Source organism: Netta rufina (genome assembly GCF_964035555.1).
Source record: "Netta rufina genome assembly, chromosome: 7".
NCBI classification, from domain to species: Eukaryota; Metazoa; Chordata; class Aves; order Anseriformes; family Anatidae; genus Netta; species Netta rufina.
In genome coordinates this window covers 28057145-28083141 of record NC_140130.1, presented here as the reverse complement: position 1 = coordinate 28083141, position 25997 = coordinate 28057145, and the positions used below count along the sequence as shown (strand labels likewise).

Below are 25997 nucleotides of genomic sequence, written 5' to 3'. Positions count from 1 at the left end.
AACTAGAGTGGTGCATGTTCTTAGGACTCATGGTCAATCTAGATAATTAGTGTTAATTTTACCTATTTTTTTTTAATATTATTAAAAGGCACCTTTTCATAACATCTTCTGGTTCCTCTCCATTGCTCATTAGGAAAAAAAAAAAAAAAAAAAAGCACATGTAAGCCTTCAGTGTCTTTCTCCAAATATGGCCACCCCTCCCCCCCCAAAAAAAAATAAATATAAAAATTAAAGAACAATTAGTGTTAAATACTCTAAATTTTGTGGAAAAAAAAAATCAGAATCCTAACACTATTACACAGTATCTCTCAAGAAAGAGAAGAAGAAGTGGGAGAGATGCTGGGGGGGGGGAAGCAAAGGAGTTTAGAGGATAACAATCCTAAAAAGTAACACAGGAGATTTAACAACAACAACAACAACAAAAAAATAGGCAGAGAAAGAGTGGGCACAAGGACCAGAATATTATAATTGCAGAACAGATGTATAGTGCTGTAGTGGTATACTAAAAATTAAAAGGCTAGCCTGCTATGCTATGGAAGAGGGGGAGAATAATCAGATTTCACATTGCAGTGCAGAAGAGCTACCCAATAAAAAGAATTCTCATGTAGTTGTATATTTTTTTATATACTATATAAGCCACAATTCATCTCAAAAGTAAGTCGTAAGCCCACAGTTCAGTTCAGTCCTACTGTGAGCAATTAGAATACTAAAGCACGGCGAACTCAGTGCTAACATTAACTCAGAGCAGTTTCTTACCTGATTTCAGAACCTTTCCACCAAAACCATACTGTAATGAAACCTAATTTTTATTACAAACGATGGTGTTATTTACATGGTTTGGCTTTGGAGGCACACAGCCCTTTGGTCAGGAAATGTGTGCCCTGCAGTAGCAGCTGATGCTTTCAACTGCTCCCCACCCCTCCCCAAACTCCTTCTCCCACAGTATCCCGTGCTCCCAGAGAGGTGGGTAGTGAGGTGATTCAGTGCGTCTTGCAGCTTCAGAAACAGCTTCTATCTGGAGTTATATAAGGAAGTTTTGCAAAGTGGCATGCTATCACTAGAGATTTTGTCATTCCATGTGGGCTGGATTCAAACTGAGATATCAGGAGCTCAAAAGACAGAGCGGCACAGCCTCCGTGCAATCCCGTGTACGGTGTGTGTGCCAGAATAGAGCCCGGTAATGAGAGGAAGTGTAGGTTTTATTAACAAACAGTATGGCAAACCACAATTTCTTTTAAGATCTGTTCATACCTCCTTAGGAGAACTATAATTGGGGATGCCTTGATGTTTCACTATGCGATGAGTTAAGAATTATGCCTGAGTCACCACAGTAGCCTTCATTTAAACTTGAATGTGCATTTTGCACTCAGTGTAAAAACACTATTGCAATTACAGCCTATCCAACGCATAGTGGGTCTTTAAGTAGAAGAGAACAGAATGCTAACAATCGTTTTCTAAATTATTTTTCTCTACCTGTTCAGTTTTGATCTAGATAAAATGATAAATCCATTTATTTATATTGCTTTGCTGCTGCTCTCACAATATACAGAGAAAGTAACTTCTGAGGCTAACAAGGAAAAAAAGAAAATACTAGAAGCAATGTCAAAAAATGAGAGTAATTATAAGCTCCTAAATGTATGCCTGAGTTCAGTATAGCTCCCAAGTCCAAGCCCTGTGCAGTAACATTCTAAATTTTCTCATTTGCCTGCACAGCTATTTCAAAAAGAAGAGTAGTTAAGTAGCAGCTTTGTTCTTCATATCTGATTAAATTTTCAGAATAATTTACAAATTAGGAATCCGTACGTTTATAAAACTATAATCACTGTTTGCAAGCAAAAATGATCCTAGTATATTATTTTACAAAAGCACAGAAGCAGACGTGCAGGTGTTGTTAAAGGGTTGGACAAATGAATCTTGTTCTTCTGAAAGTAATCTCGGAAATCAGGCTGTACAAACCCTTGCAACAATATTGTCATCTGTTTAAATACTGGGACTATTGGGGAGGGGAACTCAGCAGTGGTGGGAGGGCTTTCATGTGGTTACATGTTTATTTTATTTTTTTTTCCGCTGTTTTACACTGTAGCTTTAACATATTAATATCAGCTCCACAAGAAGAAGGAAAAATAAAGCATTCAGGGAACTGCTGAAAGAATCTTTATATCACAAATATCTTACTGTTTCTAAGAATTCCCTGTAATTGCCCTTAATCTGGTTACTTTACAATTCTTTGTCATCCCCATTTCTAAAACTTACAAATCCTTTTCTCCAGAGCTCAGAATTCATTACTGTTTCAAAAAGATGATACCAGACAAATATGTGATGTTAAAATAGTCGTGCTTCTAAATATATTTATTCAAATACTTCACTGGTTCAAACTCCCCATATGAAATCCTTCAAAAATCTGACCCATAAGTAATCCTGACTTTATTGAGACCTTGGCTTTGGCAGCTATCAGGAAACAATAAAAAAAAAAAAAAAAAAAAAAAAAAAAACACAAAACAAAAAAACAGTTCAGATACCTGTTTTGCTACAGAAGTAACAGAGGATATTAATTTCAGAAAATATACTGAAACATTTGAGGAACTGACCATTAAAACAGACTTCTCTCTCTAAATATTTATGAGTCATTTTATAACTGGAAGAAAGGTGTTCTGGAATACTGATCTCTAGTGTTACACCTACAGATCTACAGCATGCACAAATAAATAATAAATATTGATATGCGTGCGTAGGTCTACCTGTACTGTATTTTCAGTGGGTATACAATATCCACTGTAATACACAAGCTGCTTCAGTACCTCACACCAAACATTACAAAATACTGTGTAATTCTTAGTGTTTCAGCACAGGTTTTAACCAAAGCAATGCTTTCACTTTCAATACCAGTGTACAAATGTATTTATTCTATCAAAGATTTTTGTGATGCAAACAAGATTATTACTGTACCTGATTTGATCATGCTATTCTAACAAAGATCAAATAATAGGTTTTCCTTTTTTTTCCTCTTCTTTTTCTAGTGCCTTTAAAAAATCTGCTATCAAAGAATGTTAATTTCTATGGTTTGATCTAGAGATTCCTATGTAAGTATACAATTATTAGGAAAAAAGAGGCACAACAGTGAATATTTTAAAGCAATGTAATCAATATTTTTGCTTTGTGTAGATTTCCCTGCAACAATGAACAAAAAGATCTACTTCAGATTTAGAAACTCAGCTTTAAAGGGAAAGCTAGACAACAAAAAGCAAGAAAGTACTCACCTCTTCACGTAATTTTATCAACTGCAACATGAACGCACAAAAAAGATAAAAAGGAAAGAAATGGCAGGAAAGAAAGATCAGTTGTGTGACAGGATACAGAATTAACATTGACAATTTATCTGTTTACATGTTTAGCATTTAAAAATCACAGACAAACACATTAAAAGAACCTAAACATAGACTACATGCAGAGTTTTTTGAACGAATAAAGATCACTTTCTCACACTGTCACATTAAACAAAGAGAATAGTGTGAAATTCTCTTTTAAACCACATCTAAGACACCATCATGAAATAAAGGGGAATGACTTCATAGAAGTCTATATTATAAAGAAAAAAAACAAGTTTACTATTCCTCTCCTCGAAGATTGTACAGCTGAAGTGGTTTTGTATATACAAGTTTTCAGAATGTTTTCTGTATATTTTAGTTGTGACAACTGATTTCTTATTTTACTAGCAGATCTAACTTATTAATAGATGACTGCATCTTTATAGCATGTCACTAGTACTCCAATTTTTATATACCTTAGTTTGAATCTGACTATATTATCTATTTTTATTATTGAACCTCAAATGGAAACACTTTTTCAGGTTAAAAAAAAAGCAGCTTAGTTAAATGACTCAGAATTATGTTTTATTGCACAGCATATTTAATAATAGACAAAGGAACGGGGAACAAGATGAAACAGATTTCCCGCAGAAAAGACCCATTGCAGGCTCTTAATCCTAGACTATACAGTGTATGAATACACACACAGTGTACGTGTGTATACTTATATACTATAGACATTCATGTTTATCAATTTATGCTTGTAAATCAATGCAGTCTAATTCTACTAATAATATTGCTCTGACAGGTTTCCTATTAAACTAAATAAAAACCAGTGTGAATATCAAGCTATGTTGTAACATCCTCTCCATTTACAGAGATAAATTATTTGTACTGGAACAAAAAGTACAATTACTCACAACAAATGTCTGCGTAAGAGTGGCTCTTTATGAAAAAATTACAGTTCTCTCACCGATTCCAGTTGAATTCGAAATTATAACAGCTACATCATTATCTCATTTTATGCAGATACTTCACCTACAGTTTCATAACCCTAATTTTCAACACGTGTGTAAGCTGAGAATGTTTACTACTTATGAAGTCTCTCCAGCCGGGAGGAAACAAAAGCATTTCCACGATTCTCTATTGTTTCATATGGCTCGCCTGAACCAAACACCCGCCTCACCCCAAAACGGACAAAAAGCCTCTAACTACGTGTAATTGGGAGGGCTACTACTGCACCAAGTCGAGCTGAGACGGCTCCTCAGCACCCGGCTAAAGGAACTTTGCTAGAATTTGGTATAAAGAAAACAGCACTGTCCACCAAACTGGTTCTTAAATTCAAATGCTTGGCCTATCATAAATTGGTCTCTTTCTTCAGTTCTTCCCCCCCTTTTTTCCCCAAAAAGGCAAACATTAAGGCTCTTTAGAAAGAGACGATCTGGGAGTTGATCGCATAGCTATCTTTTCTTTCTGAGGCCACCATTCTTCAGTTGGCTATGATACTTAAAGGGCCAAAGTTTAAAACTACTCTCCCGCAATAGAGTCCATTTGGGCATGCCACCCTGCTATAATCAGTGAGGGTTTGAAAATGCTGCACATTTGTTTTTTCAATAGGTCCCAAACAAAAATGTTCTATCTTGTTTGTGCTGCATGGCTGAATTTAAGCTCTGCATAGGATTTGCTGCTAAGCTAAGTAATGGGAGAAGGTTTCCTTTTCTTTCTTTCCTTCTTTTTTTATTTTATTTTTTTACATTGGCCGAAAGATATTCATTCAAATTAACAAAAGATGTATTTTTCCCCCATTTAACAATGCATTTGATGAAAATGCGTTACCTTTACTTTTCTATTTTTAAACATTTTCTGGTATTTTTATCGTGCTTGCCGCTCAACTGTAAACTGCACTAAGCTGTGTGCAGCCACCATTTTAGGTTATGATAATCAGCATATTTTTGAAACAAAGATTTTTTTTTTCAATACAGAATTCGATACAAGAGGTAATCTGTTCCTTTGTAGGCTAAAAAAAAATCTGGTTTACGCTGGTTTGAACCAGTGGAATCTCTTGTGGCTAAGCCTTCTGCTGTGACTAAAATCAAAACTGCGCCGCAGAGAGCGAGCGAGATTGTGTGTATGTGTGTGTATGTGCGTGTGTGTGCCCGTGTGTCTGTGAGGCACACCACGTGATGCAGAAAACTACCGAATTTTTTTTTTTTTAAAAAGCTGATAACGCTACTGCCGTCTCTGTCCGCATATAGATAACGAATAAATGCTGAACTCTATTAAACGCCCTTTACACATTATCGTGGGTCGAACACACAATTTTCTGAACTTATGATGACAGTCTATTTATTTTGCTATAAACCCTCGGCATGTAACGAACAGATTTGTGTCTGGTAATGATCTGCTCTGCCAGGGCTATATGAAATGATACCGACCTTCTTTAGATCTTGGGGAATTAAATTGACCAACTTCACCCCCTGGTCTGTAGCTGAAGTTTGACACACTTTATGCACAGCAAGCCCAAATCTAATATTATCAGAACTTTGTAGTCAGAAATTAAGTAGCCACAAAATATTTGTTCACCACAAATCACATATGCAGTGTATGTACATATGGACACATAATTTAACCTAATGTGAATTTACTTAAGCATATTAATTAACATAGTTGTGGAAGAGAAAGGATCAGTAAAATATTTCAAGAAAGTTGGTAACAGGGTACCTGACACTATTTTGGTAGAGAGGGATTTCTGATTTAACCCAATGCATACTTAGTAAAACACATAGAAATCACTGCATAAAACCAGCTCTGTGATTATTGAAGTGAAGCCACAACTTTAAGTAGCGTATCACTGCACTGAAAAGCCCAACAACTTTCACGGGATTTGATGATCTTTGAAGTCTTATTTGTCATTCTGGCCACCAAAGTAATAGAGCCCATTTAATACCACTTCTAGAAAATAAGTAACAAGCCGATGCACATGGATTTTTGGAGTTGTTCGTTTTGTTTGTTTTTGATGGGAGAAGGGATGTCTCCTGATTCTGCACCTCTGCACGTGCCTCACCTGACCACATCCACCAGATATATTTCAGAGGGAATTAATGTACACTAAGCAATGACTTCATTAAACACTAAAAAAAAAAAGTATTAAGAGGTTTGTATCGCTTATTAAACAACAATGCATTTACTTTAAATGAAGTTTTGATTAGCAAAATTGTATGATTTTCACAACCTCTTATAAGAAGTTTCTGTATGTTTTATCTAATAAAATTAGTTAACTATTAATATAATCACGATAAGGCAACCATATTCTAAACTGTCATCTACACATGGAAGACATGTAGGGGAACAAAAAAAAAAGAAGAGGAAAGGCCAATCATCATGTGGTAATTCTTCGCTCTGTTCTTGTACTTAAATCTTTCTTCTTGGGAGAACAACTGGAAACTCATAACTACGTATTCTACCCTGTTCAGTACAGCTTTCAAATTGGCTGTGTTTTGCTGTAACTCCACCTTCGAAATGCAACTGAAAAAAACAGAAGTTGAATAAAGAAAAAATTCAAATTGTTTATTTTTCCAGCACTGCCCCATTTATTTCTAGAAACTTGATATATTCACACTAGCCAATATACATTAAGTTCCTTTTGTCTCCTCCCTGCACCAAAAACATTACGCAAACATTCATCATGATGACAAAGACCATACCTTAAATGTACTGCTCATAACTGTATTTCCCTTGGGTAGTGTCCAACTCTAACCAGATATTCAGCATTTCTACTGGCAGATTTTACCAATATCTCAAGATTGCTGTAGGAGCAATTCTGAGCTGGCAACTGTTTTTGTTTTTGACAGCTCAATTATCAGAGGAATCCCTCTTCTCATCCCCTCTCCTCTTTTCAAGTTTGGTGACCAAACTGGGAAAGAAAAATCATCATTTTTTGGTTTAACTAATTTGACCTAACCAAAACTGATTGAGAAGTAAGAGTCCTATAACAGTAGTCTGAGGGTCAGTCTAACCATCTGTATTACCAACAGACAAAAATAAAGCAAGAAGTTGAAACATCTTCAAACATTTTATATGCCTGCAAACTATACTTTCTTCATACTTTTTATACTTCATACTTTTTATACTTCTGATACTTTCTTCACTTAGTCCAAGTTTTATATTAATATAATAATGCATAGGAGCAAATGTGGGGTAGATCTGGAGTTACTGAGTCAAATATGTTATCACATCGATTGTATGGTATATACCCAAACCTTGCACTTCATTTGGATAGAGCTGCACATCCTGATAAGCTCAACCAAAGACTGAAGCTTGCACACTAACTGCTTGTTGATGTAACTAAAAGCACAAAACAAATACAAATATGAATCATGATATCTCATATATTGTGCCATTCCAATAATTGACCACAAACAATTTTTTTTGGAAATATTGGCTTTTACATTTTTAAAAGAAAGATAGGTGTTTCCTGTATGTTGATATTTTGTAGCATACTTCAAGAAAGCAAAGAAAGAAATTCAGTACTTTCAAAGATTATGGTTAAAGTTTCAAGTTAGGTTATAAAAAAGGACTTTTTTACTGAAAAGACTAGAAAACCCTTCTCTTACCCCCTTCTCCCCCCCCCCCCCCCGAATTACTACCCCCCCTTAAATGTGTGCCATTTAAGAAATAGTTATTTGAAAGAAAAACAATCATGTTGACAAATGCATGGAAGTACTATTTGGTTCCTTAATGTGACCATGTGTCTTCCATCAGGTTTTCAAAAGAGATCACAACTTGCAAAAAGTGCAAGTGAACCCGTTATTTAACCATTCCTTAAAAAGTGAAAATAAAATAATTTATTTCATCCCAAATATAAGATACTTTGTTATAAGCATCACATTTGTCCTTTTATGTTTGAATTCACTTATTTTTTCTAGAAACATAAACATAGCAGCACCTGAAAGAAACAAAACAAGAATCTTAACACTTTTACAGGACTGAGTTAACTTCCATGACACACAGCCTGGGAAATTCTTCTCCCTGAAATTGTCCTTTCTGCAAATGTATTATTTAGGGATAAAAAAAAACATCTTCCTTTTATTAAAATTGTGGACACCCTCCCTTGCTATAATATCTAAATTTGAAGATTAATATCTTTTACTTTTAACTCTACACATAGATACTACAGCTGCTATACACTGAAGTCTACAGATAAACTGTACACTGTGCATAATTTCACTTACATATGTATTACAGTCTATCAGAGATAAAAATTTACACAGCACATTTAAAACACTGCATAATATTAGTGTTTAATGGGGTCTGTGTCTTAAAATTCATTTTATTGGTATAAGCCTCCAAGACTTACTTTTTTTCTACCCATAGTGAACTTATACTGAGGGTAGAAGATACTAAACATTTTGGAATGTGATTCTGTTTCCTTATTTAATGCTGCATTTATCAAGTAAACATTCAAACAAGCTTCAGTAGCAGTACCAAAATGATTTAAATTCTTTATCTTCAGAAGGGAAAATCTGATATTTATGAAAACTTTCAGCAAACTTCTCAAAATCTACAACTTGGATTTACAGCTGAACTGACTTTCTAAAGAGAAAAAGGAAAATTCAGCGTTTACCAAGAGATTGTCAAAGAAGTTTCAGCACCAAAAGAAATATTAACATGTGGGTAAAAGCCCCCTGAATATAATGTTCCCTTTAGAATTTTCAGCAGTCTAGTAGGATCCTCACTGCAGTGTCCAGAACAACAATATGTCTACAAGATTTTTAAAAAGCCTTAGAATTATCAAGCTTTCCTTCATTAAAGAGTTGGATAGCACTCTGCATTCTAGTACAACATACATCATGAAAGCATGCTTTCATTAGTACAACTTGTGTTTTTGGTACAAGAAGAGAAAATCTGTTTAGGGAAGGAATCACACAAGGAAACTGAGTGGGGTACAGCCTAATTCTGAGAGTGCACTTTCATTTGTTTTGCCTGCCAGTGTTGATTTAATTATACTGCATTATTATCAAAGCAGCATTATGTACTTTTTTATTCCTTTTACATGTGTTTGAGGTGAAGACCTTGGCTTTGTCGGCAAACAGTGCGTTTCAAGTTATTTCTTAAGTACTAAATAATAAAGAAAAGAGAAGAAAAGATTTTTTTTAAGATAGCAGACAGTGATCACAAGTTAAAGGGTTAAATGTAAGATCTCCAAGAAACATTTTGAAGTTGATTAAGACCCCAGCTTTGCATTAAACAGTATCACTTCCACATGAGTTGTTGCTAATGCTGTTAAGGAGCAGCTTGAGAAGCCCAGTGTGCCAGTGACCTCCTTCACCCTCCAGCCACCCACTAGGGCTTCTTGATTAGCATCCTACCTGGTTCTCTGAGGAATTCCCGTCATCCCCTAGGAGCTCATTCCGCACCTCATCACTGTAGGCGATCCGTGACCTTTTCTGTAAAACAAAAAGAAAAAAGGGTTAGGAAGTAAAGCTCCAAAGCCATTGGCATCAAGGCTGATCATCTTAAACCTCGAGAGCCCCCTAATGGATACCTATTTGATAAAAAAAAAAATAAATTAAAAATCTGCAAGTAAAAGTTATTAAAAAGTTCTTCAACTGCTGTATTTTGATAAATCAGCATGGAAAAGTCTTAGCATTTCTAAGAGTCACATCCTCAATATTTCATCAATGCAAGAAGTTTAAGCCAAGCCCAAGCCAACTCATGTTGGATCGGTTCTAATAATCAGGTAACCTTGAGTGGCGAAGTGCTGAAGTAATGCATGTGTAGGAACAAAACGCATTATTCTGAAGAACACTTATTAGTTGGACATAGAACTCAGAGTAACACTGCAGTAATGCTATTAAATAGGAGACTGACTTTTTTCCTTACAAAAAAAAAAAAAAAAAAAAAAGGAAAGAAAAGAAAAATAAGAATGAGCAATGGGCATTTGACAAAATTGGTTGAATTTACATACGTAGAAATTTAACAAGTTTTTCCTTTGTTGCTAATGCTATGAAGGCCTCCAGAGAAAGGACTAGAAATCAAATACCAAAAGAAAAGAGAGAAAACAAATACCAAAAGAAAAGAGAGAAAACTGCAGTACTCTAGTTTACAGCAGTTCATGGAAATACCACAAACCTGAGACAGTCATTCATTAGACTATTACAACTGATAGGCATTATTCACAGTTGATGAGCACTGGATTTTCTCATGAGCTGATCACTATATTGACTCTTAACTAGATCAAGTGGCAAACAATTGAAAGTAAATGACTGAAGATTACCAAGGTAGCACAACATTCACTGGAACAATGGGGAAGTCCATAATAAGAATATTAGTCCAGCTTTCAATTTCTTGGCCAAGTAACACACTCAGAGTTAACAGTATAAGTTAGTTAATATTCCCACATTAACCACAAAAAGAGAGAAAGGATTTTTAACATATTGTCTAAAATTATGCATTTTGTATAACTGAGCATGGCTATGACCAGTTCTACTCTCCCTCAGAGGAAGAAGCCCTTTTTTTTTTTTTTTTTAAACTGATGGGAGCTTCCCTCCCACTCCACCATGTAGTCACTACCAGTAGGAACTCAGCATAAGAAACTCCCTCCTCAAACCTTCCCTAATCAGAGAATTGTGCTAAAAAATGTTCCTGACTGTAACACAGGAAATAATTCATTAGAAATCATACTGAGCATATGGAAATTCATTCTCTTTTCACCTTCCACTAGGAAAATAGCATTTGAGTAAGCTTTACACTGGTCATCTCAGAGCAACACATTTTAACATTTTATCTTGTGCATTTCACCCTTTATTACACCATTGTCATTGCAATGCTTCACAATTTGTGATTTAGTAGCTAGTGTTCAGATCTGGACTATATACTAAGGCTAGAGATGTACGTAGCAAGGACAAAGCATACCATGGTCCTGCTACAAGAGCTGAGTTGTGCCAAATCTTTTGGAGATCTCAGCTGTCACAGTTTCATACTAACCAAGCTAAAAGTACTCTACAGCATTAAAGGAAATGAGAACCTTTAAACAGGCTGTGGTATCAGAGCTGCCTGTTTAAATTATTCATTTCATCACTATGGGGGACTAAAACACTCCACAGTATGCAAGAATATCATATGGAGATAGGTTTTGTTTTTCTCTTTTTTCACCAAAAAGCCAACAAATTGGCATAGATTGCTCAATTACATTATTTTCCTATTTTTATTTGATACACATCAAACAAGGAAGGAAATTACAAATATATACCAATAAATATCTAGACTTCTTTTCTGATTAAGATTCAATCTCCCCACTTGAGGTCCAGTACTTCAGCTGTACAGTCTCTCCCACTTGCACAAAATGACTCAGCCCCATTGATTCTGTCAGTGTTAAATGTATTTTATCATTATTAGGCTGAGATGGGGAGCATGATGCTTCATGAGCTTGTTCTCCAGTGAACAAGTTGCCTAATAATATGTGGAAACTGAGATGGGCCTTGGTTACATATCCTTTATTTGAAAGATTTAACTGGCTGATATTCTCATTCACAAGAGACTGCATGAAAGAAAGGAAGAAGAACATTCTTCATGGGAAAGAAGTAAATGTTAACAGCAACGCAGTTTTTAAAGGCTCTTTATAATCCTTACATCATCACCGCTGAACTTAATAAATATATTTGTATCATTGTTCTTTCATTGTAATAATCTGTCATGATATGAAAATTGGCAATTTTATTAAAAGAAATAATCCTTTGACTACAATTAGGTGTAACTCTTTGCCATAATCAATAAATAATTTGATACTACTTTTGATCACAGTTCCACTGCCAAATGAATCAATAATATAAAAGGAAAGGCCTTTGAACTAAAGTGTTCGTTTGTTCTTCCAGGATTTGTCCAAAATATCAATACATTCATATCTTCAATTACTATTCTTATTTTTATTAAAGTAAAAGTGCCAACAGATTCAAGTGTGGCTAACAAAAATAGTGAAAATGAAATGGTTCATCTGAACTCAGCAATAAAATGAGTTTTAGGGTTTTTTTTTTTTTTTGAGTTTATAACTATCAGCTGTTTATAAATATATACTTTAGCCAAATGCAAGAATGATAGTTTGAGCTGGAAATGTCACACACTCTGCTACAGTTTGAAGGAAACCAATTCATAATGCATTTTATAAATAGTTAATGACTTCTATACATAAGCTAACCAGGCAAATCAAGAAATTGTCAACATTTTTAGTCTTAGTTGTCAGTTACCACTGTCTACTGGTACTTTATATGTATGTTTCTAGAAAAGACAGAAGCTTTACAGAGTTTGTAATCCAAGGCATTTCTGGGCAGCTCAGTATAAGTTTAAGAGCTTCTATGTGCAGTTTTTCGTCCGTAAAGGTCTGTCATACAGATAAGTTTTTCTTGTATTTTGTATTTTTCTTGTGTATACATGCACAAAAAGTCTAAGCACCCAGGAGTTTTTACTTCATTGTACACGCTTCCATTCAAATGCAGCATGCACACGAACACACCGCTACACAAAAGGGTTAAGCTACTTTCTACAAAACTTCAAGACAGAGAAAGTTTCAGGGGCTGTTTTAAATGTACTACAGTATCCAGACCTTCCGACAAGGAAGAATTTCTGATTCCAGGCAGATCTCTCTTGGTTTATGAACAGGATTTTTGCATACTGATTGGGTGATTTTCTTAAAGCCCTGTTCAAACAGATACACTTGCTCAGTTCTGTCTGGCAATTTGGCTTTAAACAATCTGTCTACTTGACCCAAGCCTTAACATTTCCCAATAGAACTGAATGTGTTCATGGGCAAGCACAGCTAAATTAGAATTGAAATGAATTAACTCAGCTTAAACTAATTAAGATCTGTGATCTGCAGTACCACCCCCCTGTATGATTCTACATGTGAAGCAGGGTACATGTAACCAGACTGTAAGAATTCTGCTACACTACTAATCTGAGCATAACAATGAAGTTCGTCTATTACTAAAGCATATGAGAAGTTAATTTCCACGGCCTACACATGGCAAAGCAATTGCTTAAATTGCCTCACCTGGGAATTTAATACAATGTTATCATCAGACCAGCCACACTGTAAATAGATTTATAATGCTTTCCATGTGCTAGGCTAGGTTGCATATGAATTAAGTAATGATCTGGTATTACAATACAATCAGCTAGTTCCCACACCTGGCAGACAGGGTATTTTGCTAAATTACTACCTATATAGATGCATCACAACATAAAAACAGAAAAGGCAATGGGAAGAGAAACAATCTACATGGTGTATGACTGATTTTTACATGGTAACCAAATAAGATGTAGATGGAAAGAGGTATCCAAAATAATCTGTTTCCAACATCTGTACAACAGAACGCATACTTATTCATTTCTATTCAATTTTGGCTTAATTTTCCGCATTCTATACTTTAATTACTCATCCACATTCTGAAATGTTCCCATTAGTGAAGGCCACAACTAGCCAATGCCCTCTCATTCCAACGCACTTTTAGCAATCAGACAAATAATTGCTATAAAGTATCACGTATTTTCATACCTAAACTAAAGAATAGCTTTCCTCCTAAATGCTAAGCAGCCCTCTGAACAGATGACCAAGTCTAGATACATTTCAGACAAAGGGCCCAGCAAATCCTTTTGTCCCAACCTCTCCATTTTTCAGCCTCAATGTTTTAAGAATAGATTAAACAGATTTTTTTTCTGTAAAATTTGTAAACAAACAAAGGGGCTTATTTATTCACAAACATCTGTTTTCATTAGAATTTCCTAGTATATATAAATGGTTTAAAAAAACATCTTCAGGCATCTGTTTCAGAGTTTGGCCCTGCTCTACATGCAAATAAATACACAAGATTAGCATAACCAGAAATAATTCCTAGGAATAAATTATTTTACTTTGTGTTCTTCAAGAGTACTCAATTTTACCATTTTTCATGTTAAAACAAGGTGAAAATGTGACCTGATCTTCAAACACAGTACTGCAGATTGTAGACTTTCACCTCTGCTTTTCTGAATAGATGCCTTAAGTATTTTTGCTGAGTAGAAATGGAAAAGAGAGTTCAGCAAATTTAGAAGAGAAACAAGTGACCTTATCTAACAGCAACACAACACTTCTTCAGGAAATAACTGACATTGATTAAAAAATTGTGTTCAAACTACAGTTTACAAAACTTCCTCATTTTGCTGTAAAGGTGATGCAGGAACAACAGATCAGATACTTCAGACTGCCATTAGAAATGGGTTTTCCTGTTCCTAAATAGCTCAGTTTGTGAATAAGAACCAGGAAACTGGTTACGTAGTGTATATATATGACATGATGCAATGCTGGACTTTCAAGCATTTCCTTGTGAAAATAAAACCATAAAGCCGATATATTTCTGTCTGAAAGGAAATAAACTATTCTACAAAACCTATGAAACTTCTGACTGAAAGAAGTAATTCAACAGTACATGTCAGCTGGCAAAAGTCAACGTTTAAGGCACTCTCAGTCTCTCCTCTCTCCTAATACACACAGAAAAGATCTTAAACACCTGTGAAAGAAAATGTACAACTTAAAACTTGTATTCTGCCACTCTGACAAATGCTGTTGGCATCCTACAACAGAGATGAATCAAACTTCAAGCGCTAATGTGAAATTAGTACAGAGATACTATCACCCATGTTAAGCAGAATTCACAGGTCTATAAATACTCTTCCATAATCATCATCAAATACACTTTTAGTTTCATTATGGGGTGAGAGCAGAGAGGAAGGTCAAGGAAGGTTGTGTCCACGAGGACACAACGCATTGTATAATATTGGTAGAGGAAAAATGAAGCTTCTGCCCACAAAACCACTATCTCAAGCTCATGACCAGTGGACCATGTATGTCACCAACAGGGCTGATGCTTAAACCTGTGAGATTGCATATGCTGTGGTTAGGGAAGAAAACAGGTGACCTGGGAGAGAACTGTATCTCATCGTCTGTGTCAGATTAAGGAGTAACAGTGGATGATTTCTGTTGTGAAAAGGCATTTAGATTGACAAAAACAGCTAATATTTCGTTGACCTCTGCCTTTTAAACTTCAAAACATAAACAAGGAAAGATATTTTTTGAAACTCAAAAGGTCTGGAACTAAATGGCCCTGCCACCCTTCTATTTTTTAGATAATGCTCAAAAATTCACTACCATCACTTCCAATTTAACCAGACCACATCTACAGAAAAGTGATATGAAATGATCCAATATGATGAAATACTGGAGTTACAAATCCAAGCATGGAAAACTTCAGATAAGCATTGTTTGGGTTTGGATAACACTCTCCAAATATAACAATGAATAACTCCCCTTGGCCTAGTGTTCATATTAATGCATATATTTTTAATTAAAACAATTAATCTTTTTGCTTGTTTGATCGACCACATCCTATTACCAAACCTTGGTCCCTACATGCACACTACCTTATTCTTTACTCAGAATTAAATTTCTCTACGGTGCTTTCAGCTTTGGGCTGCTGCGTGTAACAGTTTGTCTGCCTTTTCACTTGTGTGCCATAATCTCAAAGAACATAAGCCAGGCATTGGCTAACACATGAAGAGTGACTGAATACTACTGCAAATTTAACTGTAACCTCTCTGTAGATCAACATATTGACATCTGCCCATTTGCTAGTCTGTTCCTGTAATATACTTTTCAGTACTCTAATTTCAGTATTTCATACAAGTCCTTTATATTTACTACTTCAAATGATCGTTATTAAACTATCATATTTTGTTATAAGAACCATCTCCGCACATCAACATAGCTGGCTAAGTTAACCAACTTGGTTCTTTAGTCAATGGAAAGTCCTCTAAATGGAGTACAGGATCACTCGAGTTCATTCCAGCTGAGGCTCACCTTCCCAAAAAGCCCAGTGCTTCCCTCTAACTACTCTGCGTGTGTTCAAAGGCCACTCAGAAAATCTTGCTTGCCCAATTAGGTGCCTAAATTTGGCTAGTGTTACTGCACTTTGCCTTGATATGTATAGTAAACATTGGCATATATTCACTTAGTTTGTTGACAAAGGTTTTGTAGCTACAGAGCCTTTTTTACCACAGTCATTTCAACCAGCAACACTGGGGAAAAAAAGAAAGAGAGGTCGGAAAGGGAGGAACACCCTCTCTCCCCAGCTCAGTGGTTTGAAAATTTAAATATCTCTACAGGAAGACCATATTAAAAAGGGCTCCTGCCACTCTGCACTCCCAAGTGCCTATGGGACCACCATGAACTAGGTACTAAGCTGATCACGTTCAAAGTAATGCAAAACTTGACTAGTTGTTTGGGTGTAGGAGGTCTAAGAGGGATAAATTCTGTTGTTTATAGCATTGGTCCACTCTTGAACATGGAGGCAAAAGGGAAGGGTCAAGACTGAGGCATCAACAAGAAATTTGCAAAGAATGGGAACAACCGAAACTAAGCCAGAATTGTTGAGAGGTAAATTGGTCCTCAGCTCATGTTCAGGCTAATCTGAGGAAAGGTTTAAGGGTGTCAGAAGGATCACTCAGGTGGATTTAGTCTCTACACCACACCCCAGAAAACACTCACTCCCAAAACAGATTTTAAAGTCATATATTGGAACAGTCACTAGCATCACTAGGCTGCTATTCTTCTCCAGAGTTCTCTATAAATACGAATAACTCCAATACAAAGACCAACAAAACTAGGCTGCAAAAATAAGCCTGTTTTGAGTCTCTTTAGCAGACCTTTGCCCTTAAAACTGGTGTATGTATATACAAGTGTGCATGTAAATAGCTACAAGTTTCATTGCAAAATTACCTTTTAGGGAAAAGTAAGTATGATGTTTTTTTTTTTTGTTTTGTTTTGTTTTGTTTTGTTTTGTTTTGTTTTGTTTTTGGGGGGGGTTGTTTTAATGAAATCTTCATTGGTCATCTTAACTCATATCTTCCTCATAAAGACAAAAATAGTATATTAATGTTTTCGTTTTATTTTACTACAAGCTTCTTTTTTTTTTTTTTTTTTAAATACTTGTCACCATGCAATTTCATTGAATCATTTATCCAACAAATGATAAAGCATGACAAACATCTCAGATAAAGCAAAACATGAAACACTCGGAACCTATGTTCCTGTTGCCAACAGTAATAGGACATCTGCTGGTACTTCCCACCAGTTCCCTTTTTTTCCAAGAAGAAGTATTCAAGTATTACTTTTGGTTCTTCATTGGCTTTGCTAGCCTGTACCTGCACTTTCTGGTCAGATACAAAAGAGCCTGGCAACTGCAAAGAAAACCTGTAATGGGGCTGTGGAAGTTGCCATTCCTGAATGCCATCATTCTCCACTCCCGCACCCCTTGGATATCTAGCAGTGGGTAAAGCCTCTGACAGCTGGTATGTTTTATGCTTTTAGGCTTTCCATTTTAAAGTATAATTTTGCTACAGAGCTCAGTTCTATTAATAAAGTATGTATTTTGTCCACTGTGAACTCAAAAGTAAAAAAACAAAAACAAAAGGAAACCACATAGACTCGTACACTTGGAATGAGGGCAAGACAGATGAATGAACTGCTTCCAAGGCAGCTGAATTGTCCCACCTAAATTTGTGCCACTCTGATGGGATCTATTTTAAACCTAAGAAACTTAAGTTGGCCTTTCCAAAAATACTTTTTATTGCATAAAAAGCTATTTTTAGGCACTGTCCTTTTTTACTGAGCATATGCTCTCTCTAAGATATCTTTCAACCCATAAATGTATACTAGTATACACATGTATAATTCCTGAAACTAATATATGAAATGAAAAAAATTCTGCTGACATCCTAGTGTCAATCATAATGAATCTCAAAAAAAAAAAATCAATAAGAGTAGCAGAGTTTAATTTCTGACTTCACCATTAAATATGAAATAAAATAACGCTTGATGCAAAGAATAATAAAATAGAAAAACAGCATAATTAAGGTGGCTTGCATACTGATATACCTACATGTTGCGTATTTTGTGTATTTCAGTACAAGTATTTTGGACCATAAGTACATTTGCTCAAGCTATAGATTACTAAAAAGGAAAATTAGAAATAATTTGTGTATAACATGGCTCAGTCAAAATTGATTTTGAATCCTACTTTCCATGTTTCCTGACCTACCTATTTTTGCGCTGACATGATTTAGCCAGGATTCCTTTTCTTCCTTCTAGTACTTACACACAGACACACTGCCTTGTTTGAAAAAGAAAAAAAAAGTCTGAGCTTAATAATTTTAGTAGTTAAGCGGTCACAATTAGGCTTTGATGTTTGCAGCAGATTGAAGGACGAGTAAATCTGCACCTTCACTGCTCCCCACCAAGCACTACTGGGACAGAACCAGTTGTTTCATGCTGTGTTAAATCAATAGTTAATATGATAAAATACTAGCCCAATGTTCAAACATGGCATTTTTGAGTTTTATCACAAGTGATGATTAGCAGTTCTTGCTTTACACTACCCGAGATAAAAGTCAGTAACTAATCCACTACCTATAATATATCTAACTGAAGTCCTCCTCCTTTTTATACTGCCTCTTTATTTGTGCTCCGCAGTCTCCCACATTCAGTCAAAACACTTGTTATTACCAATATTCATTTCTTGAAGTGCACAAAATGGATGAAAAAATATTACTATGATGCACGTATCTATATCAAAAATGCCAGTGCAAACTCCAGCCATACTTGCTTTATTTCTTCAGATCCGAAGCCTTAAGCCATTCAACACAGCATAGCTGAAAGATGGTATATTTACACAAAGCACTGTTATTTACAAAATATTTGGCATTTAAAGCATATTTCTGACAGACAGACTTCAGCTAACTTGTTATTTTTTCCTTTACCTGTACCATAGTCAGAAATTCTGCTTCTGAGTGGACTAACATAGAACAAAAAGAATAATGAGAAACACTGATACTGTCAGTAGCTCATTTCCCAGTAAATATTGATGTCCAAACTCAAAAAATTCAGTGAGTAGTTCTGTTTTGTCCCTGTTCCTATGTTGTCACCAACAACGCTTACACATTTCTATTGATCTTGTTTGTAGCTGCCTGGATTTTCACTGTCAAGACAATGCAGTGTGAACCTTAAGGAAAACCTCTCTTTACAGTGAGTATAGACTGCATAAAGACTGCTATATCAGTCAGAGCTTCAATTAATCCAGAACTTGTACTACCTCCTATAGTGGTCATTAATGGAAAACAAGGGGAAATCTTAAGGAACAGAGCAGGTATGGCACTTCAGTAGTTGCTGCCAGTTCCTGATGATCAGCAGTTCAGGGATTTCCTGAGTGTAAAGTACATCTAGATCCTCATACTTAATAAATCTTGATGGTTGATGCTTAACACAGAATACTTCTTTTATTTATATAGCAACTGAACATGCATCAGATTAAAGACTTTCAGATCTCAATATTAGGGCAAAGATCAAATTCCAAAGCTCTCTTAATTTTCGCTTGAACAAAACTGAAGTGAAGCTCCAAAGAAAGAAGGTAACATTTCAAATACGAAAAGCAATTAATTTATATATCAATGCTTTAACTTCTCTTCGTTTGGGCACATCTTGGCTATAAGAATTTAATTCAGAGGTTCTGAAACTATGTTATAGGGTAAATTCCACAATAAGAGAAAGATTATTGAATATAAGAGAAAGATTATCGAATGAATCAATTCCCAGTTCATACTCATACAGGTCATTTGCTCTCCCAGTCTCGTAATAAACTATTGCAAATATTCAAGTCACACAGATTAGAAAACAGAACTATACTCTACAGTCATACTATATATCTGCTTAACTCCTTTGAACTGCAAGAAAGTCCCAATACCATTTGACCAAACATCTGTCCCTCCACCCCACCAGCTGTTCCTGTGTGGTACAATTTTGAATCCTCTAGTATAACAAAGCTGTTAGCATCAAATAAAGATGATCTGATACAAAGAAAAACAAAGTTAGGTAGCATATGGCAAACATTGTATTTCCAACTCCAATTCCTGAACCAGACATGTAAACCTAACACAGAAAGAATGGAAGAAATGGAAGAAAAAAAAAAAAAAAGCACGTAACACATCTACATTTTTGATTCCTAAGCATTCAGGGACAGGTCCAAATTTATTTTAAAATTTCAGGTCAAAATTTCATCTTCTAAACTCACACAAAGATACAGAGAATGATAAGCACTTCTATTAAACTCTCAGGTGATGTACCCAACATTCTTTCTCTTCTATCATTCATCAGTCTTACACCTTTTATAGTTTGTAACTTCTTCCCCCAATTTGTCATGTTTTCTCCAGTGCAATCATACTTCTCTGCATCAAAGTGCGATGAAACATCATCTTGTGTGTCCTTTACCACCACTCCTTTTGCCATTCCCTGTCATTTATGTGTTGTCACTGGACTCTAAACTACAGTACCCACACCTATCACAGGTGACTTCATGGTTCTATAGAATAGCAATCTTTAAAAACAGGATCACAAGATTAATAAATAAATAAATATCTGAAGTAGTGGCCCCATGGAAAAAGCTTAGGTGACTGTTAGATGACATCTTTCACTATTTTTCCCCATTAAGCTGAGATATGTATATCTGATAATGTATGACATAAAACATTACAAGAATTGATGACGGACCACAACAGACCATTTACTGGCAACAGAATTATGAAAATCTATCGGCATACTTTTATTTTAAAATTTACTGAACATCAGTTTGCCTGTTGGAAGTATTTTGTTACATTTTTTCTGCAAAAAGAGAAATTCCAATTCAAAGAAAGAATTCAACAGGTAAGATATATTCCATTCTGAAAGACTGAGGAAAAAACACAAAACATAGTCACATCTGATCTTGGATACACTGTATGATGAACTACCTATGCTTTTTTTTTTTTTATTTACTTAGATTTTGCAAGGCATAAAAATTGCATGATCACAGCATTTGAATCAAATTAATAAATCTACAGAGTTGAGAGAAACAAGCAGGAACTAAGGTCTTTCAAGAGATACTTGTAAGTAAGTTGATAAGAAATAAACTAACACATTTGTCTATAAAAAAAAGTGATTTCATAGTCAAAGATATCCTGAGAATTTCCAAGTTTAAACCAATTGCCCATGAAGAAGTCCTTGGAGTAACACATTGTGACTAACGAGAAGTTTTCAAGACTAAATTCATGGCTTGAATGGCTGTCAACCTGGGAAAAACTTGTCCTACAGTTAACCAGAAGAGCAACACCCAAGTCTTAACTCCGAAATGTAGGAGATTCCAAAGCTAAAAAGGAAAAATGGGATGCATAGTTGCATATAGCTGGCTGAGGATGAAAAGCAGTTATTGCACCTTAAAAACTACCAAAGATGGTTGGGATGCCACTAAGATTCTTAGTTTGGATTTCACATTATTGATATAGCAACCTCATCAGAAAAATAATATTTTATTATGTGATTTTATGCCAGAAAAATCTTTGCAGAAGGTCATTAGAAACCAATGTGTTTTCCTAAATGACAATTCCACAGATGGCCACTAAAGAGTTCACGTTGGTCTGTATCAACCTGAAAAATACACCCAAGACCTAGTGGCTGGATTTCCTATTCCACTGTAGTATTTTATTATGGATCAACTTTCAGATCTATAATAATCTTAATTAGGTTGTAAAACAAATAAAATTCCCTAAGAGCACAAATTGCCAAAAAGAGACATAAGCCAGATCCACTGAATAATTTATTGGACAGTATCTGTTAAGGGTAGAGAGAAGCATTCTATATTTTTCTAAGAATCTTCTAATCTGTCTAATTTTACATAGGAACATCCCTTGTGTCTGCTTTCCATTGTTCTCAGAGGTTAGATATTCCCCATTGTTATTAAGAAGAAAATGCCAGCCCACTATCTCAAAGAGAACGGTGTGCATACACATTTCTTCTTTGTTTGATTTACAGACCTGAAGAATATGGATTACCTCTGTTATCTGCACATACAAGCGCTGCTAAAATCTTGGCATTCAGTCAACTTTTATCTTGGGGACCCCAAATTGTACTGTTAGGCAACACAGAGCACCTATCTAGACTTAACTGTCATACAAATAGATTTTTGTTAGATGTTCAATTTGTATTGGGGAGCACGCCAACAAAAACAGAAGTCAGCAATTTGAAACAACAAACCAGCCCCTGCGCTGACAGGAACAAATTACTATATTCCAAATGAATAAGAATTACTGTAGATCACAGATCCTCAGTATGAACACTATGCAAAGGGGGAAAAAGTATTCCTCAAATTAATTCTTTATGGTAACTCCATGCTCTGAAACAAAGAACAGACTGAGTACAAATAAAATACAATACAAAATAATACAAGTTTATAAAAGCACATATAGAAGTACAATCAAAGATGAATTAATTAACAACTGGTAGTGCTATGAAATGAGATGAGCAAAGACTCATTAGAGTTCAAAACTAAACTTTTGCAATTGGTCAAACAGTGCAGCAGCATGTTGTACTTCTAACAACTCCAAGATCTGGTTTCTAGGCAATGACCTTCAAGAGGCTGAGTGCACCGTGAGGTGATGCGTGCATCTTCTGGGGCAAAGATAGAAGTAGCTGCAAAAACACAATACATTTTGTTAGCCCACCCTAGGAGAAAAACTGATTTCTGTTCTTCCACAAACCACACAGAAGGTCTAGCACAATCTTTTCAAAGAAATCTTCTGATCACTCTGTAATTATTCCTTTTTGAGTGACCCCATTCCATATCACACCATTCATGAAAAGACCTTGAAAACACTTTCCCTCTGAAACTTGGTAGTACTCTACAGACCTCACCATTTGAACTAGGAGTTGTTTCTCTTTTATGGATTACAGCACTTAAAAAAGTAACTTTCATCTGCAAGCTAATTAGAATGAAGTTTGTCTAAATTTTTTCTTTTCTCTGCTGTTTTCAATATTCTTTCCTTTTCTTTTTTTTTTTTTTTAAAAAAAAAAGAAAAAAAAGAGAATAAATAAAAACAACTCAGCTTGTTCACTGATTTCCCAGCTCCTTCTCTGCCAAAAAAGGAAGCTTCAATTCTGTCTCCAAGATTCCTAAGGTTTCCATTAGGAAAATATTATGATGACAAAAAAGCAACATGAAATAATAATGCAAAATTGAGTGTTCATGGAGATAAAATAATCTAAAAAAAATGACCACTTGGATGAAAAACAAATACCACCAATAACTAAGATGATTGAAAGAGTGTACAAAATCAGGTTAAAAAAATCTTTTATTTGCTTGAAGGATACCTGAAAGGTAGTTGAAAGATCTCGTCAAAATTCATAGAAAAAGCTTTTCTAATACACTCTCTGTAAATACATAATATTAGAAAAGTAAACCTGCAAGCAGGCACATATTTAAGTTAATTTGTGTGGGGTCATTGCATTATCTAAGTTATGTACATAGTGATTCCATGGGTCCGAATCTAATTCAAAACATCCTCCTTCCCTCACTTTAAGACTTCCCAGTGAATCTTTAAACAGAAAATAATTCTGCTACTGATATATCTGAAGTGTAAATATATTGGAGATTAAAAAGACAAATGGTTCAAGAAAATTTTGTCTGCAAAAATATTATTGAACTTAATGTCCAATATCTCTATTGCTTCACTAGTTATGAGGGAAACAACTACCTCTATTTTTTGCATTGTAATTTTTGCAGTGTTATTTTCTTATTAAAAGAAAAATAAAAAAAAAAAAAGGACGACACAACCCCTATGATATTCTATGGTATTTCAATGCAGGGGAAGAGTTAAAAACCTCAGGAAGTCTAAAGAAATATAAATACATATTTATATAATCTGACTTCTGCATGTTTGCAAAAGGAAGATTTTTTCCAAACAAATTATTTTATGTCAACCTGTGTCCTTGTTATACTGGCTGCATAAGATTCTTGCCCAATATTTAATCCCACTCATCACAAGAACAAGGTAAGGCAATGTAAATCTGCATCAGAGTTTGATTCAGTTTGCTGAATGCAGTAGAAAATTCTTTAAAAAGTTATTTGCTGCCTCTTTGCTTAAGTGCTCCTCAGTGTTGGCAATTTACTAATCTTCACTCAGTATATTTCAGTGGTTATGTACTGGCCGCACAGGTTCCTCAACCTTTAAATAGAATGACATACCACGTGTCCTGGTTGACTCTCAAAGAGTCATGCTATGGTAAGGCTGGTCCTTCAGCAGTCTTCTATTATCTCAAAAAACAGAAATCCTGATAAACAGGGTGCCCTCTTCAAAGATAAAAGACTGTTCTTACAAAGCATCTTGGTTATGCTTCAGAGAACCCAGAATTATTTTTTTTTCCACTTCTATGTTTTCTCCAGTTTGGACTGTAGATCATTATCTGCCTTTCTCTATGACTCTTCACCAGTTTTTCTTTTTTCCCCCCTTTTCAATCATCTGAAGCATCTTCAGCAACGTCTTCCAAACTTGTTAAGACCTTCAAATAAATTTCAGATGCGCCATTACCATGTTTTATTAAAAAAAAATTTCTATAGTCAAGAGACTTCTTGCTTCACACGCATGAAATAAAACCAGTCTTCACCACAGTATGATAACAACTCTTTTGTTGTTGTTGTTATTTTAAAGCACATTCAAGATATAGATGACATTATAAGAGGATGGAAAAGGGAGTCTTCCATTAAGTAAGGGCATTAATATTTTCTATAAGCTATTTAGCCCCAGGAGAGCATCCTCAATCTTCAGAACAGAACTCAAGATTCTCATTTTCCCATTTTGGGTTATACAGAAAGATGTCACACTGTAAGGGAGCTGGCACACCAACTTGTATTTCCAGGTTTACAAATGCAAAACATGCCATTCCTCTGGTACAGGGCATGAAAGAAGGCCTTGACTATGCATTCACTGCCTGGAATTGTTTCAGTTTGAGGAATCAGAACAAAAGAAAGAGCAGTAGAACACTAAGGGCCCAGAGCTCAACCTCTATCTTAATTAAATAATTTGCATATAAATAGTATAAATATAAGGCATTAGTAAAATAATTAATAGCTACAAAAAACCTGGCATTGCACGAAATACAGAATAGCCCTGTCACTTTCAAATTTACTTTTCAAAATATATTTAGGTGATAAATAGGTTTGAGTCTTGAGTTCAACAGCAGTTACAAATACTCAGCATCTTAGCCTCAGACCTAATGCAGCACAATCAAGATGTTTTTTATTGAATACTGCTACAATTAACCTAAGCAAATCTTGATGATCACTTTTCATATCTTACAGGGGTATGGGTAAATGTAAGATGCTCTCCTTCTCTATTTCATTATTTCCCTTTGCTCTCCAAATCCTATGTACATTTTCAGAAATTACCATGATAGCCAGCAGAATGATGTGATGCTAACCCTCGCCCCTGCTTGTATTAGAGAGTATCATCTCTGCAAGGCCACATCAGAGAACAAGTCTAGAAAGGGAACTGTGTATCTAAAGAGCAAAAAAAAATATACAGGCAATATACCTGCACAGTTAAATACCTACTTCATTTTAGTTCTGCTTAGCAAAAAGAAAAAGAAAAGTAAAACTCATTCAATTTTAAATGACGATTTCATTACTTCCTGTGACACTAAAAAGACATTAACAAGGCAGTGCAACATTTTTTCATGGTATCATAATTGGTTTGAAATTGTTCTTGTGACAGTGATTATTTGCTGTTCAATCAATACCTATGTGGTTT

The 25997-nt window shown here is 35.2% G+C and overlaps 1 protein-coding gene across 4 annotated transcripts in view; it reads right to left on the bottom strand.

Annotated features, from left to right (window-relative positions):
- Window positions 1-25997, bottom strand: part of VTI1A (vesicle transport through interaction with t-SNAREs 1A) — a 269515-nt gene that overhangs the window by 204122 nt on the left and 39396 nt on the right. For 2 of the 4 annotated variants that reach the window (XM_084290595.1, XM_084290593.1), the window contains exons 4-5: window positions 9674-9751; window positions 3258-3278 (exon numbers count right to left, since the gene is read on the bottom strand). In XM_084290595.1, coding sequence (XP_084146721.1) covers window positions 3258-3278; window positions 9674-9751 — 99 coding nt within the window. The remainder of the gene's footprint in view (window positions 1-3257; window positions 3279-9673; window positions 9752-25997) is intronic. The other 2 variants (XM_084290596.1, XM_084290594.1) reach the window with 1 other exon arrangement.